Here is a 27,526-nt window from a genome sequence, read left to right as displayed (position 1 = left end):
CTCCACACACTCACCAACACTTGTTATTTCTTGCGTTTTTTTTTTTTTTTACATGATAACACCACTTTAACAGATGCAAGGTGATGTCTCATTGTGATTTTGATTCACATTTCCCTGATCATTAATAATGTGGAGTACCGTTTTATGTATTTGTTGCCCACTTGTGTTTTCTTTGAATAAAATGTCTATTCGTGTCCTTTGACAGTTTTTAAAAATCAGGTTTTGTTTTTGTTTTTGGTATTGAGTTGTATGAGTTCTTTCTGTGTTAAAGACCAACATTGGATGTTAATTCTTTATCAGATATATTGTTTGCAAGTATTTTCTCCCATTCTGTGGGTTGCCTTTTCACTCTGTTGATTGTTTCCTTTGTTGTGCAGAAGGTTTTTACAGTCCCAGTTGCTAATTTTTGCTTTTGTGTGCTTTTGGTGTCATATCAAGAAAATTATTACCAAGACCAATGTTAAGAAGCTTTTCCCCTATGTTTTCTTCTAGTAGTTTCAGTTTCAGGTCTTACATTTAAATCTTAATACATTTTGGGTTAACTTTTGTAGAGGTTGTAAGAAAAAGGTCCAACTTCATTCTTTGAATATGGTTACCAAGTATTCCCAATACCATTGATCGAGGAGACTATCCTTTCCCTATTGCATATTCTTGACACCCTTGTCAAAGATCAGTTGACCATATATGAGTGGGGTTATTTCTGGGTTCTCTGTTCTGTTCCCATATTGGTCTATATGTTTGCTTTGATGCCACTACCATACTGTTTTGATTACTATAGTTTTGTAATATAATTTGAAATCAAGAATTGTGATGTCTCCAGTTTTGTTCTTCTTTCTCAAATTGCTTTGGCTATTTGAGTTCTTTTGTGGTTCCTTTTTTTTTTTTTTTTTTTTTTTTTTTTGGAGATGGAATCGCACTGTATCACCTAGGCTGGAGTTCATGGTGTAATCTCAGGTCACTGCATGCAACCTCTGCCTCCTGGGTTCAAGTGATCCTCCTGCCTCAGCCTCCTGAGTATCTGGGACTACAGGTGTGCACCACCACACCTGGCTAATTTTTGTATTTTAGTAAAGACAGGGTTTCACCATGTTGGCCAGGCTGGTCTTGAACTCCTGACCTCAGGTGAACAGCCCACCTCGGCCTCCCAAAGTGCTGGGATGAGCTACTGTGCCCAGCCTTGTGGTTCCATTTGAATTTTACAATTATATTTTCTATTTCTGTGAAAAATGTCATTGGAATTTTGAGAGGGATTGTATTGAACCTGTAAAACATTTTGTGTAGTATGGACATTGTAAAAATATTAATTATTCCAATCCATGAACACAGGATATCTTTCCTTTTATTTGTGTCTACTTTAATTTCTTTAATCAATGTCTGTATTTTTCAGTGTACAGACCTTTTACTTCCTTGATTAAATTTATTCCTAAGTATTGTTTGCTTTTTGATGCAATTACAAATGTGTCTTAATTTATTTTTTAGATAATATATTGTTACTGTATTGAAATCCGACTGATTTTTGTATGTTGATTTTGTATTCTACAACTTTGCTGTATGAATTAACTTAACTTATTTATTTTTGAGACAGGGTCACTCTGTCACCCAGGCTGGAGTGCAGTGGTACAATCATGGCTCACTGCAGCCTTGACTTCCTGGGCTCAAGTGATCCTCCCACTTTTAGCCTCCTGAGAATGAGGATCTCACTATGTTGCCCAGGCTGGTCTCAAACTTCTAGCCTGAAGCAATCATCCTGCCTCAGCCCTCCAAAGTACTGGGATTACAGTTGTGAGCCACCATGCCTGGCCTACTGAATTTATTTATTAGTTCTAATGGTTTGGGGGAGTAATTATTAGAGTTTTCTATACATAAGATCATGTCATATGCAAACAGAGACAATTTAACTTTTTCCTTTCTCATCTGAATATTTTCTTCTCTTGCCTCATTGCTCTGGCTAGGACTTCTAATACTTCCTTGAATAGAAGTACTAAGAGTGGGCATTCTTGTCTTTTTCCTGATTTTGGAAGGAAAGCTTTCAGCTTTTTGAGTATGATGTTAGCTGTGGGCTTGTTGTACACAGTCTTTATTATGTTGAAATACATTTCTTCTATATCTAATTTGTTGAGAGTTTTTATTATAAAAGGATGCTAAATTTTATCAAATGCTTTTTCTGTGTCTGATGAGATGATTGTATAATTTTTATCCTTCAATATATTTGTATGGTATGTCACATTTATTGCTTTGCATGTTGAACCATCCTCGCATCCCAGTGGGATAAATCCCACTTGATCATGGTGTATGATCTTTTTAATGTGCTGTTGAATTCAGTTTGCTGATATTTTGTTGAGAATGTTTGCATCTGTGATTACTGGGGATATTGGCCTGTAATTTTCTTTTCCTATATTCTTCTTATCTGGCTTTGGTGTGAGGGTAATGCCGGCGTTGTAAAAGGAGTTTGGAAGTGCTGTCTGCCCTTCAATTTTTTTGGAAGACTTTGAGAAAAATAGATGTTATTTCTTCTTTAAATGTCGTGTAGAATTTACTCATGAAGCTATCTGAGCATGGCCTTTTCTTCATGAGGAGATTTTTGATTGTTGATGCAATCTCCTTACTCACTAATGTTCTATTCTGATTTTCTATCTTCATGATGCAGTCTTGATAGGTTATGTTTCTAGCAATTTATCCATTTCTTCTAGGTTATCCAATTTGTGGCACACAATTGTTTATAGTAGTCTCTTATGATCTTGTCTTTCTGTGATATCAATTGTAATGTCTTTCTTTCATTCACAATTTTATTTCATTTATAACTTTAATCATTTGAGTCTTCTCTGTTTTTTTTTTCATTAATCTAGTCTAGGTTTGTCAATTTTATCTTTCAAAAAACCAACTCTTCGTTTTGTTTATCGCTTCTATTGTTTTTCTAGTCTCAAATTCATTGATTTCTGCTTTAATTTTTATTATTTCCTTCCTTTTGCGGACTTTGGGCTTAGTTTGCTTCTTTTTTCTAGTTCCTTGGGATTTAAAGTTACATTATTTGAGATCTTTCTTTTTTCTTTTTTTAGTATTTAATTATTAGACTTACTGTTCTGCTGAATCTTTTTTAATCTAGGCATTTATTGCCATAAACACCTCTCTTAGTCTGTTTTGTGCTGCTATAACAAATACCTGAGATTGGGTCATTTATAAATACCATAAATTTATTTTCTCACAATTCTGGAAACTGAGAAGTTTAAGATCGAGGCACTGGCATTTGGTGTCTACTGACAGCCTTCTTGCTGCATCCTCACATGGTGGAAGGCAGAAGGGCAAGCTAGCCAAATGGTACGTGAAACCTCTTTTATAAGAGTAGTAATTCTATCAAGGAAGGAGGAGCCCTCATGACCTATCAACTCTTAAAGGCCCACCTCTTAAGACTGTCACATTGGTAACACCTGAATTTTAGAGAGAACACATCCAGACAATAGCAACATCCATCTTAGAACTGCTTTTACTGCATCACATAAGTTTTGCCATGTTGTGGTTCCATTTTGTTTGTTTCAAGATACTTTTTGCTCACCTGGCTTTGTATCTTCTATAAACTGATGATCCTGCCTTCTATGTCTTCATCCAAGAAATCTATGTAAAATATGGACTATGAGAAGGCCAAGGGGAGAGCCTTAAGACACTTCATTAAAAACTTATGCCAACATTGATATCAATTCGTTAATTTGAATCCTCTGACTATGATTATTAGGTTATTTAATTTTAATTTTTTTTTTTTTTTTTTGAGATGGAGTTTCGTTCTTGTTACCTAGGCTGGAGTGCAATGGTGTAATCTTATCTCACAGCAACCTCCGCCTCCCGGGTTCAAGCGATTCTCCTGCCTTAGCCTCCCCCAAGTAGCTGGGATTACAGGCATGCACCACCATGCCTGGCTAATTTTGTATTTTTAGTAGAGACAGAGTTTCTCCATGTTGGTCAGGCTAGTCTCAAACTCCCGACCTCAGGTGATCCGCCCGCTTTGGCCTCCCAAAGTACTGGGATTACAGGCGTGAGCCACTGTGCCTGGCGATTATTAGTTTATTAATCCACCCAATTGCCCTTATCCAGCCCATATATTTCCATCTTCTCCACAAACATGTGCAAAATTGTCAAAAATCTTGGGGTTGAGGCTATTGTGTTCTCATACTTGCCAATTTATAACAGCAATTAAAAAATAAAAATATACTGGGGAATTTAGTAAGCAATTTAAGGTTCTGATGAGAGTTGTTTTTTTTTTTTCTTTTTTTTTTTTTGTCAGAATTTTCCAAATAGGCCCTCAAAAACTGTTGCTAGAATTTTGTACAGGATTGATAGTGGACTGGTATAGTCTTTGCTGGTATAGTCTTTGCAAAATAAACTATACTCCTCTCTTGATGTTTGGAATAACTTTTGCCCATTTCTGTAGTCTAGACACCTTTGATAATGTCCATCATCTCTCAAAGATCACAAACAATGGTCCAGTCCTCTCATTTGCAAATTGGTATCTGGGGCTGTCATTCATGTAGATTAGGAAACCTGGGCTCACCGAGAGCAGTTAGGACTCCCTGATGTTCGTTCCTCCCCTAACGAGTGTTTGCTCTCCCTGGTTAATCTGAATATCATCCCTTTTGCCAAAAAAGAAATACCCAAATGCCCAAGCACCTAAGTTTCCATGGCACCTATAAAATACTGGGAGCTGACAGTATTTCTGATTGAATAGGTGATAGGAAAGGGGTAGGGACCAGACACTGGAGAGGACTGGAGAGAAAGACATAAAACTGTTTCTCTTTTCAGATGACATGAATGAATGTGTACGTAGTAAAGCTTTGTCTGCTAAATCCAACATCTGGATTCATTCAGTTTGTTTTTATTGACTGCTTTTTTTCTTGAGTAACATTTTCCTGCTACTTTGCAGGTTGCACTGATTATTTTTGCTTTGTAAAATTAAACAAAACTAAACAACTACTCCAAAGCTTAATGGTTTAAAACAACAACCGTTTTATGGGTTCTCATAGATTCTGTGGGTCAGGAAATTTGGAGAGGGCACAATAAGTATTGTTTGTCTCTGTTCCGTGGCTGGGAAGACCAGAAAGTGGTGACTCGATTCTTGGTGGAATTACATGGACATTCCTTTACTAGCATGTCTGATGCCGGGGTTAGGATGATTTGATATCTAGGCCCACTGGCTTTACTACCAACATGTGGCTTGGCTTTCTCACACCATTGGCCTGAGTGGTCTGACTAAACATCTCCCAAAAGGTCTCACATCCCAACACTGTTGCACTGGGGATTAAGTTTCTGACACGTGAGTTTTGGGGGACACATCGAGACTATAGCACCCACCGAGAGTCAAGGGGAAAAGACAGAGACTCTGCCTCTTGATGGGAAGTGTGTCAAAGAATTGGCAGCCATTTTTCAGAACCACCATACCGTCCAGAGATTTTTCATTATTATATCTTGGCTATTATTGATGACACTTGTAGAAACTCTGTATTCTGTTATTTTCCTCTGAACTGTGTTGATTTTTGTTCCAGTAGGCAATTCAATGACCTGTTAACTATCCTGCACTTTAGAAGGCTAGGTTTTATGCTCTATTAGGTAGATCTGTGTATAGATCAGTTCCTATGGCCTTCTAAATACAACCTCAAAACTCTCTCTCCCCTGCTCATCTTGACAGGGATTGATTTTAAGCTTCGTTGGGTAGGTCTCACTCTGGGACATGACCCTTATTTCTAAGCAATGGCCTTAGGATGTTCATGGTGTTAATAAAGTATTAACATCTCTCCTGTCTCCTCCCCCAACGTCCTACAACATTGCTCTGCCCCTACTGTCTCTGTTTCAACCCCATAGCAGTGGTTCTCTGGCAGGCTTTAGGAGGTCTCACTGAGCAAGCACCACTTGGCCAAGGACTCCCACACAGACTTCTACCCCTCCTCTCCACTTACCAGTTCCCTCTTCAGTGACCTGTCCTGCACATTCCAGCCACTTTAGCTGCCCCAAGCTCTGATCTCTCCCTTCTACACCTAGTGAGAGTCCTGTGCTTTGCTTGGACTTCAGCTCATTGCACCATGGGGAGCTGTCCCCAGGCAGACAGTTGTAGGGTTCACCATGGGAATTTCCCTTCTCTCAAGGATAGCAGTCTTGCACTCTCTGTTGTCCACTGCCTGACAATAGCTGCCTATTTTCTTTATTCCTGGGATGCAAGGTGGTTTAACATACGCATAGTAGTAAATATGATTCACCACATAAGCAGAATTAAAAGTAAAAACCATATGATCATCTCAATAGATGCAGAAAAAGCTTTCAATACAATCCAACATACCTTCATGGCAAAAACTCTCAACAAACTAGTCACTGAAGGAGCATACCTCAAAATAGTAAGAGCCGTCTATGACAAACCCACAGCCAACATCATACTGAATGGGCAAGAGCTGGAAACATTCCCCTTAAGAACAGGAACAAGACAAGGATGCCCACTCTCACCACTTCTGTTGAGCATAGCACTGGCAGTCCTAGCCAGAGCAATCAGGCAACAGAAACAAAGAAAAGACATCCAAATAGGAAAAGAAGTCAAGCTGTCTGTCTTCACTGTCGATATGATAATAACTAGAAAACCTTAAAGACTCTGCCACAAGGCTCCTAGAACTGGTAAATGATTTCAGTAAAGTTTCAGGATACAAAATCAATGTATGAAAATATAATGTTCAAGCTGAGAGCCAAATCAAGAATGCAATCCCATTTACAACACACACACACAGACACACACACACACACGCCTCTAGAAGTACATCTAACCAAGGAGATGAAAGATCTCTACAGGGATAACTACAAAATCCTGCTGAAAGAAATCACAGGTGACACAAGCAAATGGAAGAACATTCCATGCTCATAGGTTGGAAGAATCAGTACCGTTAAAACGGCCATACTGCCTGAAGCAATCTACAGATTCAATGCTATTCCTATCAAACTTCCAATGTTATTTTTCACCTAATTAGAAAAAAACTATTCTAAAATTCATATGGAACTGCAAGGCAATCCTAAGCTCCCCCCCCAAAAAAAAAGGAGAGGCATCCCCTGACTTCAAGCTATCCTATAAGGCTACAGTAACCAAAACAGCATGGTACTGGTATATAGTGAGAATATGCAGTATTTGGTTTTCTTTTCCTGCATAATTCACTTAGGATAATGGCTGGAACAGAATAGAGAACCCAGAAATAAAGTTGCGCATCTGCAACCATCTGATCTTTGACAAAATTGACACAAATAAGCAATGGGAAAATGTACTCCCTATTCAATAAATGGTGCTGGGATAGTTGGCTATTTATATGCAGAAAATGAAACTGGACCCTTAACTTTCACCATATACAAAAATCAACTCAAGATGGATTGAAGATTTACTTATTTTTTATTGTTTGAGGAGTCTCACTCTTGTCACCCAGGCTGGAGTGCAGTGGCACGATCTCAGCTCACTGCAATCTCTGCCTCCTGGGTTCAAGCGATTCTCCTGCCTCAGTCTCTCGAGTAGCTGGGATACAGGTTCCTGCCACCACACTCAACTAATTTTTGTATTTTTAGTAGAGACTGGGTTTCACTATGTTGCCCAGGCTGATCTCAAACACCTGACCTCAGGTTATCCACCTGCCTCAGCCTCCCAAAGTACTGGGATTACAGGTGAGGGTCACCACACCCAGCCAGATTGAAGATTTAAATATATGACCTCAAACTATAAGAATCCTAGAAGAAATTTTCAGAAATACCATTCTGGACATTGACCTTTGGAAATAATTTATAACAAGTCCTCAAAAGCAATTGTGACAAAACCAAAAGTTGAAAAGTGAAACCTAATTAAACTAAAGAGCTGCAGGGCAAAAAACAAACAAACAAACAAACAAACAAAAAAACAAAAAACTATCAACAGAGTAAACAGACAACCTACAGAATGGGAGAACATATTTGCAAACTATGCAGTCAACAAAGGTCTAATATCCAGAATCTGTAAGAAACTTAAACAATTCAACAAGCAAAAACCAAATAACCCCCATGAAAAAGTGGGCAAAGCATCAGAGAAATGCAAACCAAAATCACAATGAGATACCATCTTACACCAGTTAGAATGGCACTCATTAAAAAATCAGGAAACAACAGATGCTAGAGAGGATGTGGAGAAATAGGAACACTTTTACGCTGTTGGTGGGACTATAAACTAGTTCAACCATTGTGGAAAACAGTGTGGCGATTCCTCAAGGATCTAGAACTAGAAATATCATTTGACCTAGCCATCCCATTACTGGGTATATACCCAAAGGATTATAAATCATGCTGCTGTAAAGACACATGCACATGTATGTTTATTGCAGCACTATTCACAATAGCAAAGACTTGAAACCAACCCAAATGTCCATCAGTGACAGACTGGATTAAGAAAATGTGGCACATATACACCATGAAATACTATGCAGCCATAAAAAAGGATGAGTTCGTGTCCTTTGTAGGGACATGGATGCATCTGGAAACCATCATTCTCAGCAAACTGTCGCGAGAACAGAAAAACGAACACCGCATGTTCTCACTCATAGGTGGGAATTGAACAATGAGATCACTTGGACCCAGGAGGGGGAACATCGCACACAGGGGCCTATTGTGGGGAGGGGGGAGGGGGGAGGGATAACATTAGGAGATATACCTAATGTAAATGACGAGTTGATAGGTGCAGCACACCAACATAGCACATGTATACATATGTAACAAGCCTGCACATTGTGCACATGTACCCTAGAGCTTAAAGTGTAATAATAAAAAAATTAAAATAAAAAAAAGAAAAAATGGGTAAAGAACAGGAACAGACACTTCTCAAAAGAAGACATACAAAGTGGCCAAAAAACGTGAAAAAATTCTCAGCATCACTAATCATCAGAGAAATGCAAATCAAAACTGTAGTGAGATACCATCTCACACCAGCCAGAATGGTGATTATTAAAAATTCAAAACTCTGGTGGGTTGCTGGGCAGACCTGTCACAGAGAAGAGAGGAGAGTAGTGGATCACTGAATAAGCTTCCAAAATGATGCCCACACTAATTATCCTGTTGAAAGAGGGGACTGATAGCTCCCAAGGCATCTCCCAGCTTGAGAATAATATCAGTCCCTGCCAGGTGATTGCCAAGGCTGTAAGAGCCAACCTGGGTGCCTGTGGCGTGGACAACCTTATTGTGGATGGCAGAGGCAAAGCAACAATTTCTAACGATGTGGCCACAATTCTGAAACTTCATGTTGTCCATCCTGCAGCAAAGACTTTAGTGGACATTGCCAAATCCCAAGACACTGAGGTCAGTGATGACACCACCTCGGTGACCTTGCTGGCTGCAGAGTTTCTGAAGCAGGTGAAACTGTAGGTGAAGGAAGGTTTATACCCTCAGCTCACATTCAAGCTGTCTGCACAGTCACCCAGTTGGCAGTTAACATGATCAAAGAGATTGCTGTGACTGTGAAGAAGGGAGATAAAGTGGAGCAGAGGAGGCCGCTGGAGTAGTGTGCCAGGACCGCTCTGAGCTCCAACTGATCTCACAGCAGAAAGCTTTCTTTGTTAAGATGGTGGTGGATGCAGTGATGATGTGTGATGATTTGCTGCAGATTAAAATGATTGGAATCAAGAAGGTACAGGGTGGAGCCCAGCTGGTGTTGCATTTAAGAAGACTTTCTCTTATGCTGGGTTTGAAATGCAACCCCCCCAAAAATCCCTAGATTGCCCTTTTGAATGTTGAGCTCGAGTTGAAAGCTGAGAAAGATAATGCTGAGATAAAAGTCCACACAGTTGAGGATTATCAGGTGATTGTTGATGCTGAGTAGAACATTCTCTATGACAAGTTAAAGAGGATCCATCATTCTGGAGCCAAAGTTGTCTTGTCCAACCTCCCCACTGGGGACGTGGCCACCCAGTACTTTGTTGACGGAAATGTTCTGTGCTGGCCGAGTACCTAAGGATAATCTGAAGAGGATGGTGATGGCCTGTGAAGCCTCAATCCAGACCAGTGCGAATGCTCTCTCAGCAGATGTGCTGGGTCGATGCCAGGTGTTTGAAGAGACCCAGATTAAAGGTGAGAGGTACAACTTCTTTACTGGCTGCCTCAAAGCCACAACATCCACCTTCATCCTCCATGGCGGTAGTGAGCAGTTTATGGAGGAGACAGAGTGGTCCCTGCGTGATGTCATCATGATCATCAGGAGGCCCATCAGGAATGAGTCAGTGGTGGCTGGTGGCAGGGCTATTGAGAGGGTGCTATTCAAGTACCTCCAGGATTCCTCAAGGACTATTCCATGAAAGCAACAGCTGTTGATTGGGGCATATGCCAAGGCCTTGGAGACTGTGTCATTCCAGCTGTAGAACAATGCTGGCTTTGGGGCCACAGCGATTCTCAACAAGCTGCAAGCATGGCATACCCAGGGCCATGTGATATGAGGTGGACATCAACAACGAGGACATTGCTGACAACTTTGAGGCCTTCGCGTGGGAGCCAGCTTTGGTATGGATCAATGCCCTGGCAGTGGCCTCTGAGACTGTGTGCCTGATCGTGTCTGTGGATGAAACCATCAAGAACCCTGATTGACTGTGGATGCTCCCCCAGCAGCTAGCTGGGGCCGTAGTCGCGGCTGCTAGCCGCATTGAGAGGCACCCCGCCTATCACATGACTGGCTGGCAGGCTGGCCGCAGGGTGCACTTACTCTCCTTGGTTTGGTTAATTGACTTTACAAGGAAGGGGTAGTGACTGACCCACTCTGTTCTCCCTGGAGGCTATTTAAATAAAATTTGAGACTTTGGGGGGGGGGGGGGGGGAAGTAAAAAAATAGCATATGGGCGATGAGGCTATAGAGAAAAGGGAGCGTTTTACGCTGCTGGTGAAAATGTAAAATAGTTTAGCCACTGCAGAAAGCAGTTCAGGGGTTTCTCAAAGAACTTAAAACAGAACTGCCATTTGACCCAGCAGTTTCACTACTGGGCATATACTGAAAGGAAAAGAAATCATTCTAGCGAAAAGACACATGCTTACATGTTCATTGCAGCACTATTCACAATAGCAGACACAGAATCAACTTAGGTGCCCATCAATTGTGGATTGGGTAAAGGAAATGTGGCACATACGCACCATGGAATACTATGCAGCCATAGAAAAGAACAAAATTGTGTCCTTTGTATCAACATGGATGCAGCTGAAGGCCATTATCCTAAGTGAATTAATATAGGAACAGAAAACCAAGTACCACATGTTCTCATTCTTAAGTGGGAGCTGAGCTTTGGGTACACTGGGGACTATGAGAGGGGGAGAGAGGGGAGGACTGAAAAACTGCCATTGAGTACTGTGCTGCTGCTCACTACTTGGGATCATTCACATCACAAACCTCAGTGTCACACAATATATCCATGTAACAAACTGCACATGTACTCCCTGAATCTAAAATGTTAAAGTTATAAAAAAGAGAAAACCACAATTGCATTAATATGTTTCTCTTGTAATCCTTTTTAAAATATAACTAGAATTTTCTGTTACTGCATAGCTTTTTCCCTAGTTTGAAAAATAAGATAATAATAACAATAATAGGCTGGGCGCAGTGGCTCACGTTTGTAATCCCAGCACTTTTGGAGGCCGAGGCGGGTAGATCACGAGGTCAGGAGATAGAGACCATCCTGGCTAACAGGGTGAAACCCCATTTCTACTTAAAAAAAAAAAAAAAAAAATACAAAAAATTAGCCGGGCGCAGTGGCGGGCGCCTGTAGTCCCAGCTACTCGGGAGGCTGTGGCAAGAGAATGGCGTGAACCTGGGAGGCGGAGCTTGCAGTGAGCTGAGTGAGATTGTGCCACTGTACTCCAGCCGGGGTGACAGAGTAAAACTCTGTCTCAAAATAATAATAATAATAATAATAATAATAATAATAATAAAGAGGCCAGTCACAGAGGCTCATGCCTGCAATCCTAGTAATTTGGGAGGCTGAGGCAGGGGCTCACTTGAGCCCAGGTGTTTGAGACCAGCTCGGGCAACATAGTAAAATGCCCACCTCTATAAAAAAATCTAAAAATTAGCTGGGTGGGATGTCTCACACCTGTGGACCCAGCAGTATGGGAGGCTGAGGCAGGAGGATCGTTTTGGCCCAGGTGTTCAAGGCTGTAGTGAGCTGCGTTCACACCTCTGTACTCTAGCCTGGACAACAGAGAAAGACTGTCTCAAAACAAAACAAAACAAAACAAAACAAAAACAGCAAAAACCCCACAAAAAAAGCCCCCACCAAATCTATTGCAACATCAGTCAAAATTTTAGTTCTACTTATTAGATACAATTTTATTCTTATAGCAAGTATTTCAAAATTGTTATCTGTTTTTTTAAATATGTAAAATATCTTCTTGTTGAAGCGACAGGTGCTTTGAATTGTTACCTTTATGTTTGTTGAAACTATGAAGAAGAAATTAGGAACACATTAGGTTTGAAATGGAAGACAGATTACGTACATTATATTCTTGTAAAACTATGAAAATAAAAATAAAAGAACAAAACTCAATAAAAGCTACCTATTTAATTCAGTTTCATGATTAGTGAAAGAAGGGATAGTCTGAAAACAGAGTTGCAAATAAGCTTATAATTTGTAAAGATCTGATAAAAATTATCAGAAAGTAAGAATTTACAACTATATCCTCACTGAGAATGGAGGAGAAAAAGAAAGATTTCCATATTACATTTATTTAGAAACATGTTTGGTGTGTCTAGTTTAAAGTGAAATAGAAAAAAAAAGTAACACACACAATTTTTTTTTTTTTTTTTTTTTGCATTCAGTGTTAAAGTGTTTATCAGAAAAGAACTACTTGTGGCTGGGCTCAGTGGCTCATGCTATAATCCCAGCACTTTGAGAGGCCAAGGAGGGCAGATCACCTGAGTTCCGTAGTTTGAGACCAGCCTGGCCAAGATGGTGAAACCCTGTCTCGCCTAAAAATACAAAAATTAGCCAGGCGTTGTGGCACATGCCTGTAATCCCAGCTACTCAGGAGGCTGAGGCAGGGGAATCGCTTGAGTCTGGGAAATCGAGGTTGCAGTTAGCGGAGATTGCGCCACTATACTCCAGCCTGGAAGTTGGGTGAGACTCTGCAAAAAATAAAATAAAATAAAATAAAATAAAATAAAATAAAATAAAATAAAATAAAATAAATAAAATAAAATAAAATAAAGAATTACTTGCATTGTGCTCACATAATTTATGCAGTCAGTTCTGCTATACCAGCTTGTTTGAAAACCATACTTTATTCCAATGCAAATGATGTGTTAGGGACGAATGTCAGTGTAATGTGAATGCACGTTTGCTTGAGTGACTTAGTCTGTGAGAAATGGTGAATAGAGAAAACTGCATTCACCCAGCTGACCCAAGCTATGTAGGAATACACAATACCTGCTGGCAGGCACCCCAGCCAGCTTCCAGACGCCTTAGTTCATCATGTGTGTCACTCTCATCCATGTCTGGTTGTACTACCTCCCAAATGGTTTCCAACAACCCTTCTTCCTCCACTGCATACTAATCCACAAGCTGCAACTCTTCCAACTCCCTTGGATCCATGCCCTCTCCTCTGTTTAATTTCCCCACTTTCCTCTTAATTCCATTTTTTCCTCTCTGTTCTTTGCTTATCTCTCTTTTCTCCCTCACTTTTCTTCTCTCCCTCTCACACATAGAGGAGGGGGTGTTGGAACCAGGTGAGCTGGTGGTAGAATCACAGGTCCACAATCTCACGAGCAATGGCTCACTGCAGCTTCAGATTCCTGGGCTCCAGTGATCTTCCTTCTTAGGCCTCCCCAAGTGTTGGGATTATAGATGTGAGCCACTGTGCCCAGCTCTATCTTTTAAAAAATATGCACTGAATTTTTTTTTTTTTTTTTTTGAGACAGAGTCTCGCTCTGTCACCCAGGCTGGAGTGCAGTGGCGCGATCTCCGCTCACTGCAAGCTCCGCCTCCCAGGTCCACGCCGTTCTCCTGCCTCAGCCTCCCGAGTAGCTGGGACTACAGGCGCCCGCTACCACGCCCGGCTAATTTTTTCTACTTTTTAGTAGAGATGGGGTTTCACCGTGTTAGCCAGGATGGTCTCGTGATCCGCCCGCCTCAGCCTCCCAAAGTGCTGGGATTACAGGCGTGAGCCCCCGTGCCCGGTCTGAAAAATTTTTTGAGTGTTGTGCCTCTAACCTTGTTTTCCCACAAATTTTGTGGTTTTTATGGTACTATTTTGTACAGTGCTGGGAATGTTTTGGAACACATATGTCACATTACAGCAAAATTGACAGTGCTTGAATCTTTATTGCACAGATTATCTTCATAACTTCAGAGGTTATGAAGATAATCATGAAGGACTAAAATCCTTTGTTTCACATTTCCTTCATCAAGCCCATGAGAGGAACAATTTATGGAGCCTCTTCTAGCACCAGACACTTTATAACTCTCACTTTATCTTGTCAGCCATTCAGTGAGGGGTAGCCTACTTCTCTCTGTAAGTCACGATGGAACACCGAGGCCGAGAGATGGTGCAACACATTAAATTTAATTTAAAGGTCACACATTAAATTGGTTCAGCAAAGGAGTAAGTCCATCCCAGACCTACTGAATCACAGTCTCTGGGGCTGGATTCCAGGAACCTAACCTCAGTGCTTGTCTCTCTACCTACTCCTTGATCCTTATACTCCAGCCTCTTTTAGTCTCTGACTCGTGCCAACTATGTCTCCATTAGAAAGCCATGCACATCTCTTCCTTTGCCTGGATCTCTTATTTTCCAACTTTCTCATGAATGGTTCCCCTCATTCAGGTCTCAGTTCAAGTGCCACCTCCACAGAGCAGACTTCGTTGATTGCCCAAGCTAACGCAACCCCCATCCTCACCATAACATTTTCTGTCACATCAATATGTTTTCTTTTTAACGTTTAATGTCTGTCACGTTTAGTGTCTGTCACTTCCAAGACAGCACCATCTAGTCTTGGAAGGGGGTTTGTAATTCCACTTGACTCAGGGAGCACAGATCAGTGGGACCCAAGGCTGTCAGCGATCGAGGACCACAGGTGAACAACTCCGCGCCGCCGCCGTGGTATCGCCTCCAGGTGGATCTTCCGCCTTCAGGAAGGAGAAAAAAGAATGCAGAACCCTGGTCAGATCAGCTCAGGACTGACCCCTCCCACCTTTCTCTCAGGGAGAGATCAGCTGCTATTGTTCCCATCCTGCCTCTCTGTCATATAGTTTATGATTGTTCACTTTCCCCTTACTTCATCATTAGTTAGACCCAGACCCCAGCAGAGATTTTAGGGGTTCAGAACCGAGGAAGACAAAGTATCAGTGGGAACACAGTGGGAAAGCCCACAGTGGGGGCAAGAGTCTTTCAGCTGTGGGCAAGGGTATCCCGAAGCCATTTGCCAGGATTCCTGTGTCCGGGTGAACCAGAAACCCAGGTGTCCAAGGAATCCCACCTTCTAGTCCTTGCTGTCTTCACGGAGTGTCTAGGGTTCACCTTCGGCCTTCCCTTCCGCTCACAATCCCCTCTCCCACTGTGTGTGTGGCCCTGCCTCCAGCCTGCTTTGTTGGAGCCCAGGCAGCCTTCTTAATTATTTCCTCTTAGGAATTAAGCCTAGAGACCCCTCAACCTTTGGCATGTGATATACTTTCCCATGGTCAGATCATCAAACTGCTGCCCCATCCAACATGTGTCTTGCTCACCCTCTGTGTTTCTGTCCATCAGACCACACTCCCCTGGAGAGTGACCCTGGTTTAAATCAAGCCTGACTTTGCCAAACCACTGTGGATGCATTAATTTGGAAAGGTCCCTGTTAATCTCAGGGCCCACTTGCAAAGCACAGACAGTCCCCGAGACTCATTCAGTCTTTGCCTTTCTCCTGTTGGCCAGGGACAGAGAGGGCTCAACTTGACCCAGAGCTAAGCCTCTCAGGTCGTCAATGCCCAGGCGAGAAGAAAAATTCACCTCATCTTATTTCTACGGTAAGATTTGGCAGGGGTCTTGGGGAGACTTAGCAATCTGGTTTCTCCCTGTCCTCATACCAGGAAAAGCCCTGCCCCTAATCCAGAGGCCAGTTGGCCCCATCTCATACTTTGCTTTGCTCACAGTATACCTGATGCCCTCCCTCCTGACCTGTGATTGGGATTGAGCTGAAGATAGTCACTGAGGTGATTCAAGGGATTAGCACTTGGTACAGGTAGGATGGTGGAGATGTGGTTGGGGACGCGGAAGGTTGAGGTGAAATGGAACAGAAGAGTGCAGGTTCTTGTCCAAGCTCCATACCCAGGAGATGACCCTTACTTCGGCTGCCACTCAAGTCCTCACATGTCCTGAGCTTCTACGATATAGCAGCCACAGTAGATTCTCAGGTTACAAAAGTAATGTCCTCAAGTGAATTCATCAGTTTACTGACATACACCCAATCATAAAACAATGTGATAACTTTTCTGTGGTCAGAATTTCTGAGCTATGAGTGGGGGTAGTTAATTCTATCCAGGAAGATTGGTGACTTCTTAGAGGAGGTGACAGTTAAATTGGACTTGGACAGCTGTCTGGAATTCGGTCAGGTAGGAAAGAAAATTCCAGGCAGAGAGATGAGCATGAACAAAAAATTTGGCTGTAATGATACACGGTGATTTAGAGATCAGAAAGTTCAGTGTGGATGCCTCTAAACATTCTCTTATCTGTGACAGATTTTGATATTTTGTGTTATCATTTTCATTCATTTCAAAATATTTTCTAGTTTTCCTTGTACTTTTTTATTTGATATATAGTTATTTGGAAGCATATTATTTGATATCCAAACATTTGAGGATTTTTCCAGATATCTTCCTGCTATTGATTTCTAGTTTATTTCCATTGCGCTCAGACAAGATGCTTTGCATGATTTCAACCCTTTACATATGCTGAGATTTATTTATTTGTTTGTTTATTTATGTATTTATTTAGATGGCATCTCACTCTGTCATCTAGGCTGGAGTGCAATGGTGCAATATTGGCTCACTGCAAACTCCGCCTCCCGAGTTCAAGTGATTCTCCTGTCTCAGCCTCCCTAGTAGCTGGGATTACAGGCCCATGCCACCACGCCAGGCTAATTTTTGTATTTTTAGTAGAGACAGGGTTTCGCCATGTTGGCCAGGCTGGTCTTGAACTCCTGACCTCAAATGATCGGCCCATCTTGGCCTCCCAAAGTGCTGGGATTACAGGTGTGAGCTATCACGCCCTGCTGAGATTTATTTTATGATCCAAAAATGGTCCTTCTTGGTGAATATCCCTGTGTATTTGAAAAGACACTCCCTGTCAACCCCTTTGCTCTGACATTTAGCTTTGATCGGCTTTTTCTCTCTTTTGTCACATCGGCAGAAACAATGCCAAGAAATGCCAGAGACAACAAAATAGGAATGTGTCATGCGCACACAAAGCTCTTTTTCCCTGGGTGCTGCTCCTCCCTGTGACAGAGAAATCCATGCAACACAGGGGGGAGGCTGTCCCCAAAGGGTGGCAGATATACTTTTTTCCCCTTGAATTCCAACACACCCTTTCCCAGGCCTGCTCTGCCTCCCACTTCTGTTCAGCTCAGCTGTGGCATTGACCTCCACTGGTGCTTGAGCTCTACCTGCTCCTGCCCAGACAGGAAGCCCTTCAGCAGCAGACTCAGTTGCCAAGATGAGGCTGGGAGTCAGGAACCCCTAGGTGTCCATGGAGGTCCCACCTCCTTTAAATCCCTACTGTTCAGACCCAGCTTCTAAAACTGTTCTTCTGCCTCCCTTCCTACTCACCAATCCCCTTCACTACTGTCAATGCACTGAAGTCCCAGCCTGCTTGGTTGGGACACTTAAGTCCTTCTCAGTCACCTTCCACCAGGGGTTAAGGTGGGACCCCTTTGCCTGCAGCTCTGTGGGTGGGACCCCTTCCCATCTGAGCATATTCACTCCCTGGGTTCCTGCTGCCATCATACCACCCACCACACGGGCCCCTTCTGGACCAGTGGCCCTTAACTGACTCAAGCCATACCTTGCCAAGCCTGTTGCAACACTGATCTTGGCAAACTCACTTTTCATGTCAGGGACCCTGCAAAGCACAGATCTGAGTCATGGTATTCGTTTAAGCAATGACAAGGGTAGAATCATTTCTTACATTAGAAACATTTATCCTCAGTGAGTCATAGATGGAGTAGCCTATTTTTCTCCTTAGAGGGAACCTTAACTTTGAACTCCACAGAGAGAGCCCTAGGAACTGTGACTTGAACCAAAGAGCTCTACTTAACTTTTCCAAATTGCTATACTTGAAAATGTTGAGGTCTGCCTGGGTCAATCTGGAGAGGACACTATGAGGACAAGGATAGCAATGGAAGAAAGAAATGAATTCTTCGTGTCAGAGCAGTGGCGGAGAAACAGGACCAAAGAGCAGAAGATGTCTGGCAATGTGTCTGGCATATAGTAGTTCTCTCAGCCAGGTGTGATGGCTCACCCCTGTAATCCCAGCACTTTGGGAGACCTAAGTGGGCGGATCACCTGAGGTCGGGAGTTCAAGACCAGCCTGACCAACATGGAGAAACCCCATCTCTAATAAAAATGTAGGATATAGTTCAGCAATGTAATGTTTAGAGGGTGGTGAAAGGATTTCTTATACCACAACCTTGTGTATTATCCGGAAGTAAACGCTGCAGCCACAAGCACCACCAGTGAGTTTTCTCAGGGCAAACGGGAAAAGGGGATGGAACCTTGCTGAGATAAATCATGCAAAACGCAGACAGCAAACAAACTTTCCATCAAAATGCTGGGGGAACCCCTGGGCCGGATGGCAAGGAGAAGAAGGATCAGGTGTTCCAGATCTTAGACCTTGCCCCTTCTCAGGAAGAGATGTGTGCTTCGTCCCTCCTCTCACTGCACGTTTGTGCTGCCAGCCCTGCTGTGTAGTGTGGGGGCTCAAGACTAAGGCAGTGCACCATTTCTGTGGAGAGAGATGGATCAGGGAGTGGGGTCTTGGGTGAGACCCATGGCTCACCTCTCTCGAGTCCTTACCAGACTAAGACATCCTCAACGGCCAGAGACCAGCCTGCCACTCACCTTTTTGCCACCTGATATAGATGATGAGAAAAATTCCCATTAAAACTAACAAGATGAATGCCCCCAGGATGATCCATGTATCTGGTAGGCTAGAATAAGACCCGTGGATATCTGAAGCATTTACTGGTGACACTAAAAAAGAAAAAAAAAGCACAAGCCCTGTGACACCTAAAAATATGCTTTCCTCAGCCCCTGCTTTCCCCAGGAACACATGGTGCCCCACATAATCACTGGCTCATGTGTCAGCCACTCTACTAGGCCCTGGGCCATGAAGATGAATAGGGGTTTTGCTTTGTCCTTATGGAGCTCAGATTTCTGCTGAGAGAGGTAGCAAATGCCCATCTGATTACCACACAATTTCACATGATTACTGTGGTTGGAACTCTTTGGGGGATGACACAATGGGTGGTGCTTAATTCTGTGTCGGGAAGGTGGGGAAGGCTTCATGATTAAGAAGTGGCATTAGAGCTGGTAGAATGGTAATTATAATAGAGGAAGAGAAGGCCTGGATGTTTGCAATGACACAGATAGACTTGGGACCATTTAGTGGTGGGTCATTGGTGACTGGATCATTGGTTGATGGGAAGGGGTTTCTACACTGAGGAAGAAACAGTGGGAGGTGGGATGGGAAAGGGAGGATGGTGGGAAATCCTCATGGCCGTCACCGACTCTCCAGTCAGGAAGCCCACGGAGAAGTCAATCAAATTTTCTATTGCACACACGCTGACACCCACACAGGGAAGGCTTTTGACCTCTAAAGGGAGCTGCCACATTCTCCCGCCTGGCTCAGTTACCTGTCGGTTCTGGCATCGCCTCCCAGTGCTCTGAGAATTCCCTGAGCCAGTGATCACAGTCTCCCACTGAGAGCTTCCTGAAATATTTTTCCAGCCCTCTGTCTTTCTTCCATGTCTCCTTGATCTTACTGGCTTCATGATTAATTACTGTCCAGGTCATTTTCATCGCGTCTAAGATGAGGGATTTCTCTCCGTTGATGGCGAACTGCCAGGACGCACCAGTGCATCGTTCTGCTTCACGTTGACAAAACATCTCGACCTGCAGAGTGGAAGGACCTGCAATCCAGACACAAAGCCATCATCCTCCACTCTTGAGAGGTCCATCATCTTCCAATAGGTCAAGTGTTTCTCTGCACATTTAGGGGCCTGTATTCTTTCTGTCTGGACTTGCCCTTTCCTGCCCATTGGGTCCCCTGTGCCTCTATGGTTGGGCCAATGATCAATACACAAATACTCCTAAAGCCCCTCCCCACCTGTGCTCTTCCCTCCCCTCTCTTGCTGCCTGCCTCCGTTTCCCCACCCCATTCCACACTTACCACTGGTCTTTATCTGGGGTTTGATGTCAAGAAGGAGCATCCTGAGGTCTCGGCCCACTTCTCCCAGCGTTTGGGTCAAATCTCCCCACGTGCTGGTGGCATTTACCTTCTTCCCCAGGAGGCCCAGAGGCTTGACCATGTTGCTGTCACTGTCATACTGAAGGAAAAGATTTTTATTCATGAAGACCTGCGCTTCACACCAGGGCTGTCCAGGTCTGGACCATGATTTTATAGTGAAGCTGAAGCAAAGAGAGTGAGCACCTGTGAGAGAAAGACACAGGTGAGGTCCAGGACAGGGGAAGAGGCCCATTAGAACCTGCGCTTCTGTGACCCAAGACTCCCTGGACCAGGCCAGGCTGGCAGAGGGGGCAGCTCCATCCCAGAGTCCCTTGATCTTCCGGATCCCTGCTCCCATCTCCCCCTGACTGTCTGGGGTGAGATACTTGATGGTACCGGGGACCCCTTAGTGTTAACACAGTTAACAGGAGGATTCATGTCACAAATACTTTTAGCAACATCTACCAAGTTCCGAGGCACAAAACAGACAAACCTCTATGTGACCTCCTGAGACTTAAAATCTAGCTGAACACACAGGACATTCAATAGAAAGGAAAAAGAGGCATTTATCACGGGACACACGCTGAATTCCTCGGGGGTCCTGTATGTTCAGGAAAGTGTCCTGGAGTAGAAGGCGGGAGGTAGCATTATAGAGCTGCCCCCTGTGAGCCCGTGCCCTGCCTAAGGCCTCCGGCTGGGGTCTCCCATGAACTGGGGTAACAATCCGGGGATCCTCTCCCTCACCTCATCCTTAAGAGCAGGTACCTGCTTGCCTGAAGCCTGCATGAGACCCCAGTCGCCTATCCCCCACCTTTCTCCCTCCTCCTCGTTGTCCTCAGCCAGGTCTTGAGATCGCAGGACACTCACCAACCATGATCTCCAAGGCTGTTAGTAGCAACAGTAGAAGGGAAAGAAGGCGCACCGGGCTACAAGTCAGGGACATTCTTCGCATACTGTGGAGAGTAACAGCCAGGAAGCTGGGCGTGGACACATACACCCTCACTGATATGGTGAAGAAATGTCCAACAGCGTGGGTGTGGGCACTGCCCAAATTCTTTACCCTGGAACAACTGAGGGCAGGCCTGTAGAGATCCAATTAAAGAACAATTTTGTGAAGGGAGTGTTTTCAAGTATTCAGAATATAATTATTTATTGAAAAATAAAAGAAGACATTTAAAAACAAAATTAACTTTGAATAAACACTCTCTCCTCTCCTGTCCCCATGGCCCCTGCAAAAAAAAACCCCTCTGGTGTGAGCAGGATGGTTGGAGGTTATGTGAGCTCCTTCTCCTTTCCTCCAATTTCCTCTTCCCCTCTCCTCCCTGCCTCTTTTGCTGTTCCCTTTCTTCCTGGTACCCCCTCCCCATTCCTGTATTTTCTCCCATCTCCATTCTCCCCTCTCACTATCCCTAATCCATTCAAACTCTTTTCTATTAAATGGTTGAGATTTTCTCTCACCAAGCACACCCAAATATTAATTAAACTAGCTGCAAACAGGCAGCAAGCAGTCTACCATGACAGATGGGTTTTGTGTGTGTGTGTGTGTGTGTGTGTGTGTGTGTGTGTAATTGTAATAAAACATATTGAGTCACTCAATAAACACAGAGTGTCTACTACATGTATCAGGCACTATTGTAGATGCTCATTAACAAAACTGAAATGGCCAGGCCCTCAGAGTGGCTCATGCCTCTAATCCCAGCACTTTGGGAGGATGAGGCAGGAGGATCACTTGAGGCCAGGAGTTCAAGACCAGCCTGGGCAACATAGTAAGACTCCATCTCTACCAAAAAAAAATTTTTTTTTAAATTATACTTTAAGTTTTAGGTTACATGTGCAGAATGTGTAGTTTTGTACATAGGTATATACGTGCCCTGGTGGTTTGCTGCACCCATCAACCCATCACCTACATTAGGTATTTCTCTTAATGTTATCCCTCTCCTAGTCCCCCACCCCCGACAGGCCCTGGTGTGTGATGTTCCCCTCCCTATGTCCATGTGTTCTCATTGGTCAACTCCCACCTATGAGCGAGAACATGCGGTGTTTGGTTTTCTGATTTTGTGATAGCTTGCTGAGAATGACGGTTTCCAGCTTCATCCATGTCCCTGCAAAGGACATGAACTTGTCCCTTTTTATGGCTGCATAGTATTCCATGGTGTATACGTGCCACATTTTCTTAATCCAATCTGTCATTGATGGACAAGTTTTGCTATTGTGAATAGTGCCGCAATAAACATATCTGTGTATGTGTCTTTATAGCAGCATGATTTATAATCCTTTGGGTATATACCCAGTAATGGGATCGCTGAATCAAATGGTATTTCTAGTTCTAGAACCTTGAGGAATTGCCACACTGTCTTCCACAATGGTTGAACTAATCTTCACTCCCACCAACAGTGTAAAAGCGTTTCTATTTTTCCACAACCTCTCCACCACCTGTTGCTTCCTGACTTTTTAATGAACAGCATTCTAACTGGAGCGAGATGGTATCTCATTGTGGTTTTGATTTGCATTTCTCTAATGACCAGTGATGATGAGCATTTTTTCATATGTCCGTTGGCTGCATAAATGTCTTCTTTTGGGAAGGGTCTGTTCATATACTTTGCCCATTGTTTGATGGGGTTATTTGTTTTTTTCTTGTAAATTTGTTTAAGTTCTTTGTAGATTCTGGATATTAGCCCTTTGTCAGATGGATAGATTGCAAAAATCTTCTCCCATTCTGTAGGTTGTCTGTTCACTCTGATGGTAGTTTGTTGGGGTCCGCATGTTTTCCTAAACAAAGGAATGAACACACAAGACAACACAAGACGAGACAAAAGTGGCGGCCGCCCCAAACAATACGCTCTGCTTTATTTTATACCATCGTTTGTGGAATGTTAGCAAGTCGCCAGACACATTGTTGTTTCTCTGATCTTTCCCTGACTTTCTGAATTTCCAAGATGTTTACATATAAACAAGCCCTCAGGGTCTGCTATTTGCAACTGAGGCCAGTCTTGTAGGCTCCTTTGTCCTCCCTGTTTGCAGAGGAGGAATGCCCAGCTTCGTTTGCGAGAGCGGGACTATAATGTTAATGGGGGAATGGCCTGCTCAGTTGTAAAAGCAGATAGTCCTCTACAGTAGTTTCTTTTGCTGTGCAAAAGCTCTTTAGTTTAATTAGATCCCATTTGTCAATTTTGGCCTTTGTTGCCATTGCTTTTGGTGTTTTAGAAAAGAAGTCTTTGCCCATGCCTATGTCCTGAATGGTATTTTCATGCTGTTTTTTTTTTTTTTTTTAGCTCTATCAGGTCACTTATGTTCCTCTCTACATTGGTTATTCTAGTTAGCAATTCGACTAACTTTTTTTCAAGGTTCTTATCTTCCTAGCATTGGGTTAGAACATGCTTCTTTAGCTCAGAGTAGTTTGTTATTACTCACCTTCTGAAGCCTACTTCTGTCAGTTCATGAAACTCATTCTCTGTCCAGTTTTGTTCCCTTGTTGGTGAGGAGTTGTGATCATTTGGAGGAGGAGAGGTGTTCTTTCTTGTTTTTGAAATTTTCAGCTTTTTCGTGCTGTTTTTTTCCCATCTTTGTGGATTTATCTACCATTGGTCTTTGGTGTTGGTGACCTTCAGATGGAGTCTTTGAGAGGATGTGCTAATCCTTTCTATTTGTTTCTTTTCCTTCCAACAGTCAGGCCTCTCTGCTGCCAGTCTGCTGGAGTTTGCTGGCAGTCCACTCCCGACTCTCTTTGCCTGGGTATCACCAGCGGAGGCAGCAGAGCAGCAAAGATTGCTGCCTGTTCCTTCCTCTGGAAGCTTCGACCCAGAGGGGCACCTGCCAGATGTCAGCCAGAGCTCTCCTGTATGAGGTGTCTGTCGGCCCCTACTGGGAGGTGTCTCCCAGTCAGTGTATATGGGAGTCAGGGACACACTTGAGGAGGCAGTCTGACCCTTAGCAGAGCTCGAATGCTGTGCTGGGAGGTCTGCTGCTCTCTTCAGAGCCATCAGGCAGGGACGTTTAAGTCTGCTATAAGCCCCTGATTGGGGCTGCTGCCTTCTTTACAGAGATACCCTGACCAGAGAGGAGAAATCTGGCAGTCTGGCCACAGCAGCCTTGCTGAGCTGCAGTGGGCTCCACCCAGTTCCAACTTCCCAGATGGGGTTATCTTATTCCCAGATAACCCCATCAAACAATGGGCAAGGCCTTAGCAATGGCGGAGGCCCTGCCAGATGAGTCTTATAATAGGCACCAGCAGTCCTACTGTGGCCAAGACCTCAAGGAAAACCAAGTCTATCATTGGGAAAAGTCTTGGGGCTCTAAGTTTTGAATTCTGAAAATTTGTCTTAGAACAAAATTTTGTGTCATTTTCAAATTTCTCAAGCACAAGGTTTCCTCATAAAACTTAGTATCTGTAGCCCCCCTTTCCACCTCACTTTTACAGCTGTCCCATTTCATCATCGAACCCCGCTAACTTAGCCAGTTCAGGCAGCTACAACAGAATACATGGCTAAAACACCAAGTATTTATTTCTCACCGTCCTGGAGGCTGGGAAGTCCAAGATCAAGGTGTCGGCAGGTTGGGTATCTGGCGACGGCCCTCTCTTCCTCACCAGATGGCTGTCTTCCTGTTGTATCCTCACACAGTGGAGAGCAGAGAGTGACAGCAAGCTCTCTCCTGTCACTTCTTTATCCCACAGGGCTCCATTCACATGACTTATGACTTCCTAAACAGCATCACCTTGAGAATTAGGATTTCTGCATATGAATTTGGAGGGCAAGCAAACATGCGGCGTGTAACACCACCCATATCCATTCCACATCTAGGTTCCCTCTGTGTGCTGGGCAGTATGACAGTTAATTCAAGCGCATGTCAGACTCAGAGGGTGACATCCTGTGACTCAGATGCTGGGGCTCTCTGTACCATTGTCCTTTCTTAACTAGATGGAACAGACTTCAAAGAAAGTAACCATGGACTATGGGCAGGGCTCTCTCTGGGGCTGGGGGGATAAGGGGTTGTCTGCTCAGAGGACAGTGGGTCGAGGGTTTGAAGGGGCCCAGGGATGCACATTTTTTACATGTCCCCTACCTGGTTCTCTGGCTGCTAAGGTTAAAGCACCCCAATTTTGAGGGTGCACTTCCACCTCTTGGTCTGGAGAAGGGGTCTCAAATCTGTCCTGAGTGGAGCCTGTTCTGTACACACCCAGGCCCTGAGAGTGCAGGGAGGGGGACTTACTGCTACCGCCCTACCAACGCTGCTGCTGTGGGGACACCAGCGGGGGTGGGCCAAGAACAGTGTGTGTGTTTGTGCGTGCGTGCATGTGTGTGTGTGTGTGTGTGCGTGTGCATACGTATGTGTGATATGACCACTGAGTAGCTCCTTAGCAGGGCCAATATTTTCTGCAAGTCTGATGACTCCCAGGAAGGAGCACAGCAGGCCTGTACTTGGGTCCTGACATTTGGGATGCCGACCTAACACTGAAGAAAAAGAAAGAGCTGCAGACAGGCTGGGAAAAATATACGGAAAGTGGAAAGGGGCCCTTCTACCTTTGTTGCCCTCTGTGGTCCTGAATCCCAGCTTGGCGTGAGCCAACATGGAGATGGGAAGGAATAGCTATATTCCAACTGCAAAATGTCAGCTTCAGGCAGTGGTTTCAAAACCGAAATCATGGTTACATATGAAGTAGATTTTTGTTTGCTTTGTTTTTTGAGACCAGGTCTTGCTCTGTCACCCAGGTGGAGTGCAGTGGCATGAGCACGGCTCACTGCAGCCTTGAACTCCCAGGCTCAATCAGTCCTCCCACTTCAGCCTCCAGAATAGCTGGGACTACAGGCGTGAGCCCCCACACCCAGCTAATTTTAAAATTTTGGTGTAGAGACTGGGTCTCATCATGTTGCCCAGGCTGATCTCGAAATCTGGGCTCAAGCAATCCTCCCCACAAAGCCTCCCAAAATGTTGGGATTACAAGAGTGAGCCACCACACCCTGCTGAAGTGGAGTTTTAATTGAAGTAAGAAGCAGATGATAAGGAAAGTGGAACTAATAATTTCATGTAGTCCCTGGAAGCCCATTGCTATAAAGAACTTTCAGCCTGAAGTCCAAAGAGAGATGAAAATTTTAAAATGAATTTGGGCTGCATTTTTCAATCCCTGAAAATGAGTCACAGGCTTTTTGTGGCAGTGTGCCCCGGCCTTCTAACCATCCTCTCCCTGCCCAGCTGCCTTGAGATCCCGGCCAATGGTTTCAACACCCAGGCTGGGAATGCCAAGGCCTGGCAGAGCAAGGCTGTGGAAGCCTTGGCATAAGTGGAGGGGAGGATCTGAGGGAGAATGGGACAAGAGAAGTCGGAAGGAAGGAGTTATGGCAGGAGAACAAGGAGAAATCCCTGTCCCCCAAATTGGAGAGAGGGACGATTGGGACTCCAGACTGGCAGGAGGCATGGATCCCTGAGTGCTTGGCGTGGAGGCAGAGGACCCGCAGAGCCACCCCTGTCCTCCCTGCCTTACCCAGCGTCCCCACCCCCCACACCCCCAGCAGCTCCCCCAACGCCACTTTTACTTCATTGCGCCTGGTTCTCTCACCACCCGAGCCCCTGCTTTCCTCCTTCACTCCCAAACACACACACGTTCCCTCTGCACTGGTGTTTGGAACACTGGCCACCCGCTACACTCTACCTTGTTCCAGCAGGAGACGTTTGTCCTTCTGCCGTCTCTAGGATGGAGAGGCCTGAGGTGACTGCTTTCTTCCTCAGAGTCTCTGGGCAAACTCTCTGAGGAGCAGAAACCAGTCCAGTCCCCCTGGGCGTGGAGAGGCCAGTCTAGCAGAACACCCGTCCAGCATGAAAACCCGGTGGGGCTGTCAACTGTCAATGTGTGAGTCATTCTAGGACAGAGCTCCTTGTCAGGAACTGGATCCAGTTCATTACTGGATTCATCATCAGTAAACAGACCAAGCCCAGGCTCAAGTCGCAGCCACAAAATTCTAGAAAGGATTTAATGTAATTTTAGCAGTTGTTGGACACCAGCATGTAATGGCACACACGTTTTCTTTAATATGTAGGTGGGGGGTCCCGCCTTTTTTCAGGGTTT

General features: G+C 44.1%; 1 protein-coding gene and 1 pseudogene across 2 annotated transcripts; one reads left to right on the top strand and one right to left on the bottom strand.

Moving 5' to 3' along the window:
- Positions 1 to 9,054: 9,054 nt before the first annotated feature.
- Positions 9,055 to 10,646, top strand: LOC111523642 (annotated as a pseudogene).
- An 8,359-nt stretch (positions 10,647 to 19,005) lies between these two features.
- On the bottom strand, positions 19,006 to 21,542 carry LOC111534192 (retinoic acid early transcript 1E). Of its 2 annotated transcripts, none has more exons than XM_026448943.1 (4): positions 21,334 to 21,542; positions 20,410 to 20,670; positions 19,874 to 20,149; positions 19,006 to 19,211 (listed from the first exon to the last, which is right to left on the bottom strand). In XM_026448943.1, exons 1-4 carry the CDS (start codon positions 21,416 to 21,418, stop codon positions 19,039 to 19,041), a joined length of 795 nt encoding a protein of 264 aa, XP_026304728.1. In that variant the 5' UTR covers positions 21,419 to 21,542; the 3' UTR covers positions 19,006 to 19,038. The 2 variants fall into 2 exon arrangements, with proteins under 2 accessions (XP_026304728.1, XP_026304729.1); XM_026448944.1 differs by having other exon boundaries at positions 20,410 to 20,566; positions 21,338 to 21,542.
- Between the last annotated feature and the right edge of the window lie 5,984 nt (positions 21,543 to 27,526).

This window comes from Piliocolobus tephrosceles, chromosome 5 (genome assembly GCF_002776525.5).
Source record: "Piliocolobus tephrosceles isolate RC106 chromosome 5, ASM277652v3, whole genome shotgun sequence".
Taxonomy (NCBI): domain Eukaryota; kingdom Metazoa; phylum Chordata; class Mammalia; order Primates; family Cercopithecidae; genus Piliocolobus; species Piliocolobus tephrosceles.
Note: the sequence above shows the minus strand (reverse complement) of the source record. Positions and strands in the feature narration are given on the sequence as shown.

Excerpts from the sequence above, each read along its gene's own strand:
- LOC111534192 (XM_026448943.1), bottom strand. The coding sequence starts at position 21,418 with ATGCGAAGAATGTCCCTGACTTGTAGCCCGGTGCGCCTTCTTTCCCTT. Across the intron at positions 20,671-21,333 it reads AGCCTTGGAGATCATGGTTG|GTGCTCACTCTCTTTGCTTC; the intron begins GTGAGTGTCCTG and ends TTTCTCTCACAG. Across the intron at positions 20,150-20,409 it reads ACCCCAGATAAAGACCAGTG|GTCCTTCCACTCTGCAGGTC; the intron begins GTAAGTGTGGAA and ends TCTGGATTGCAG.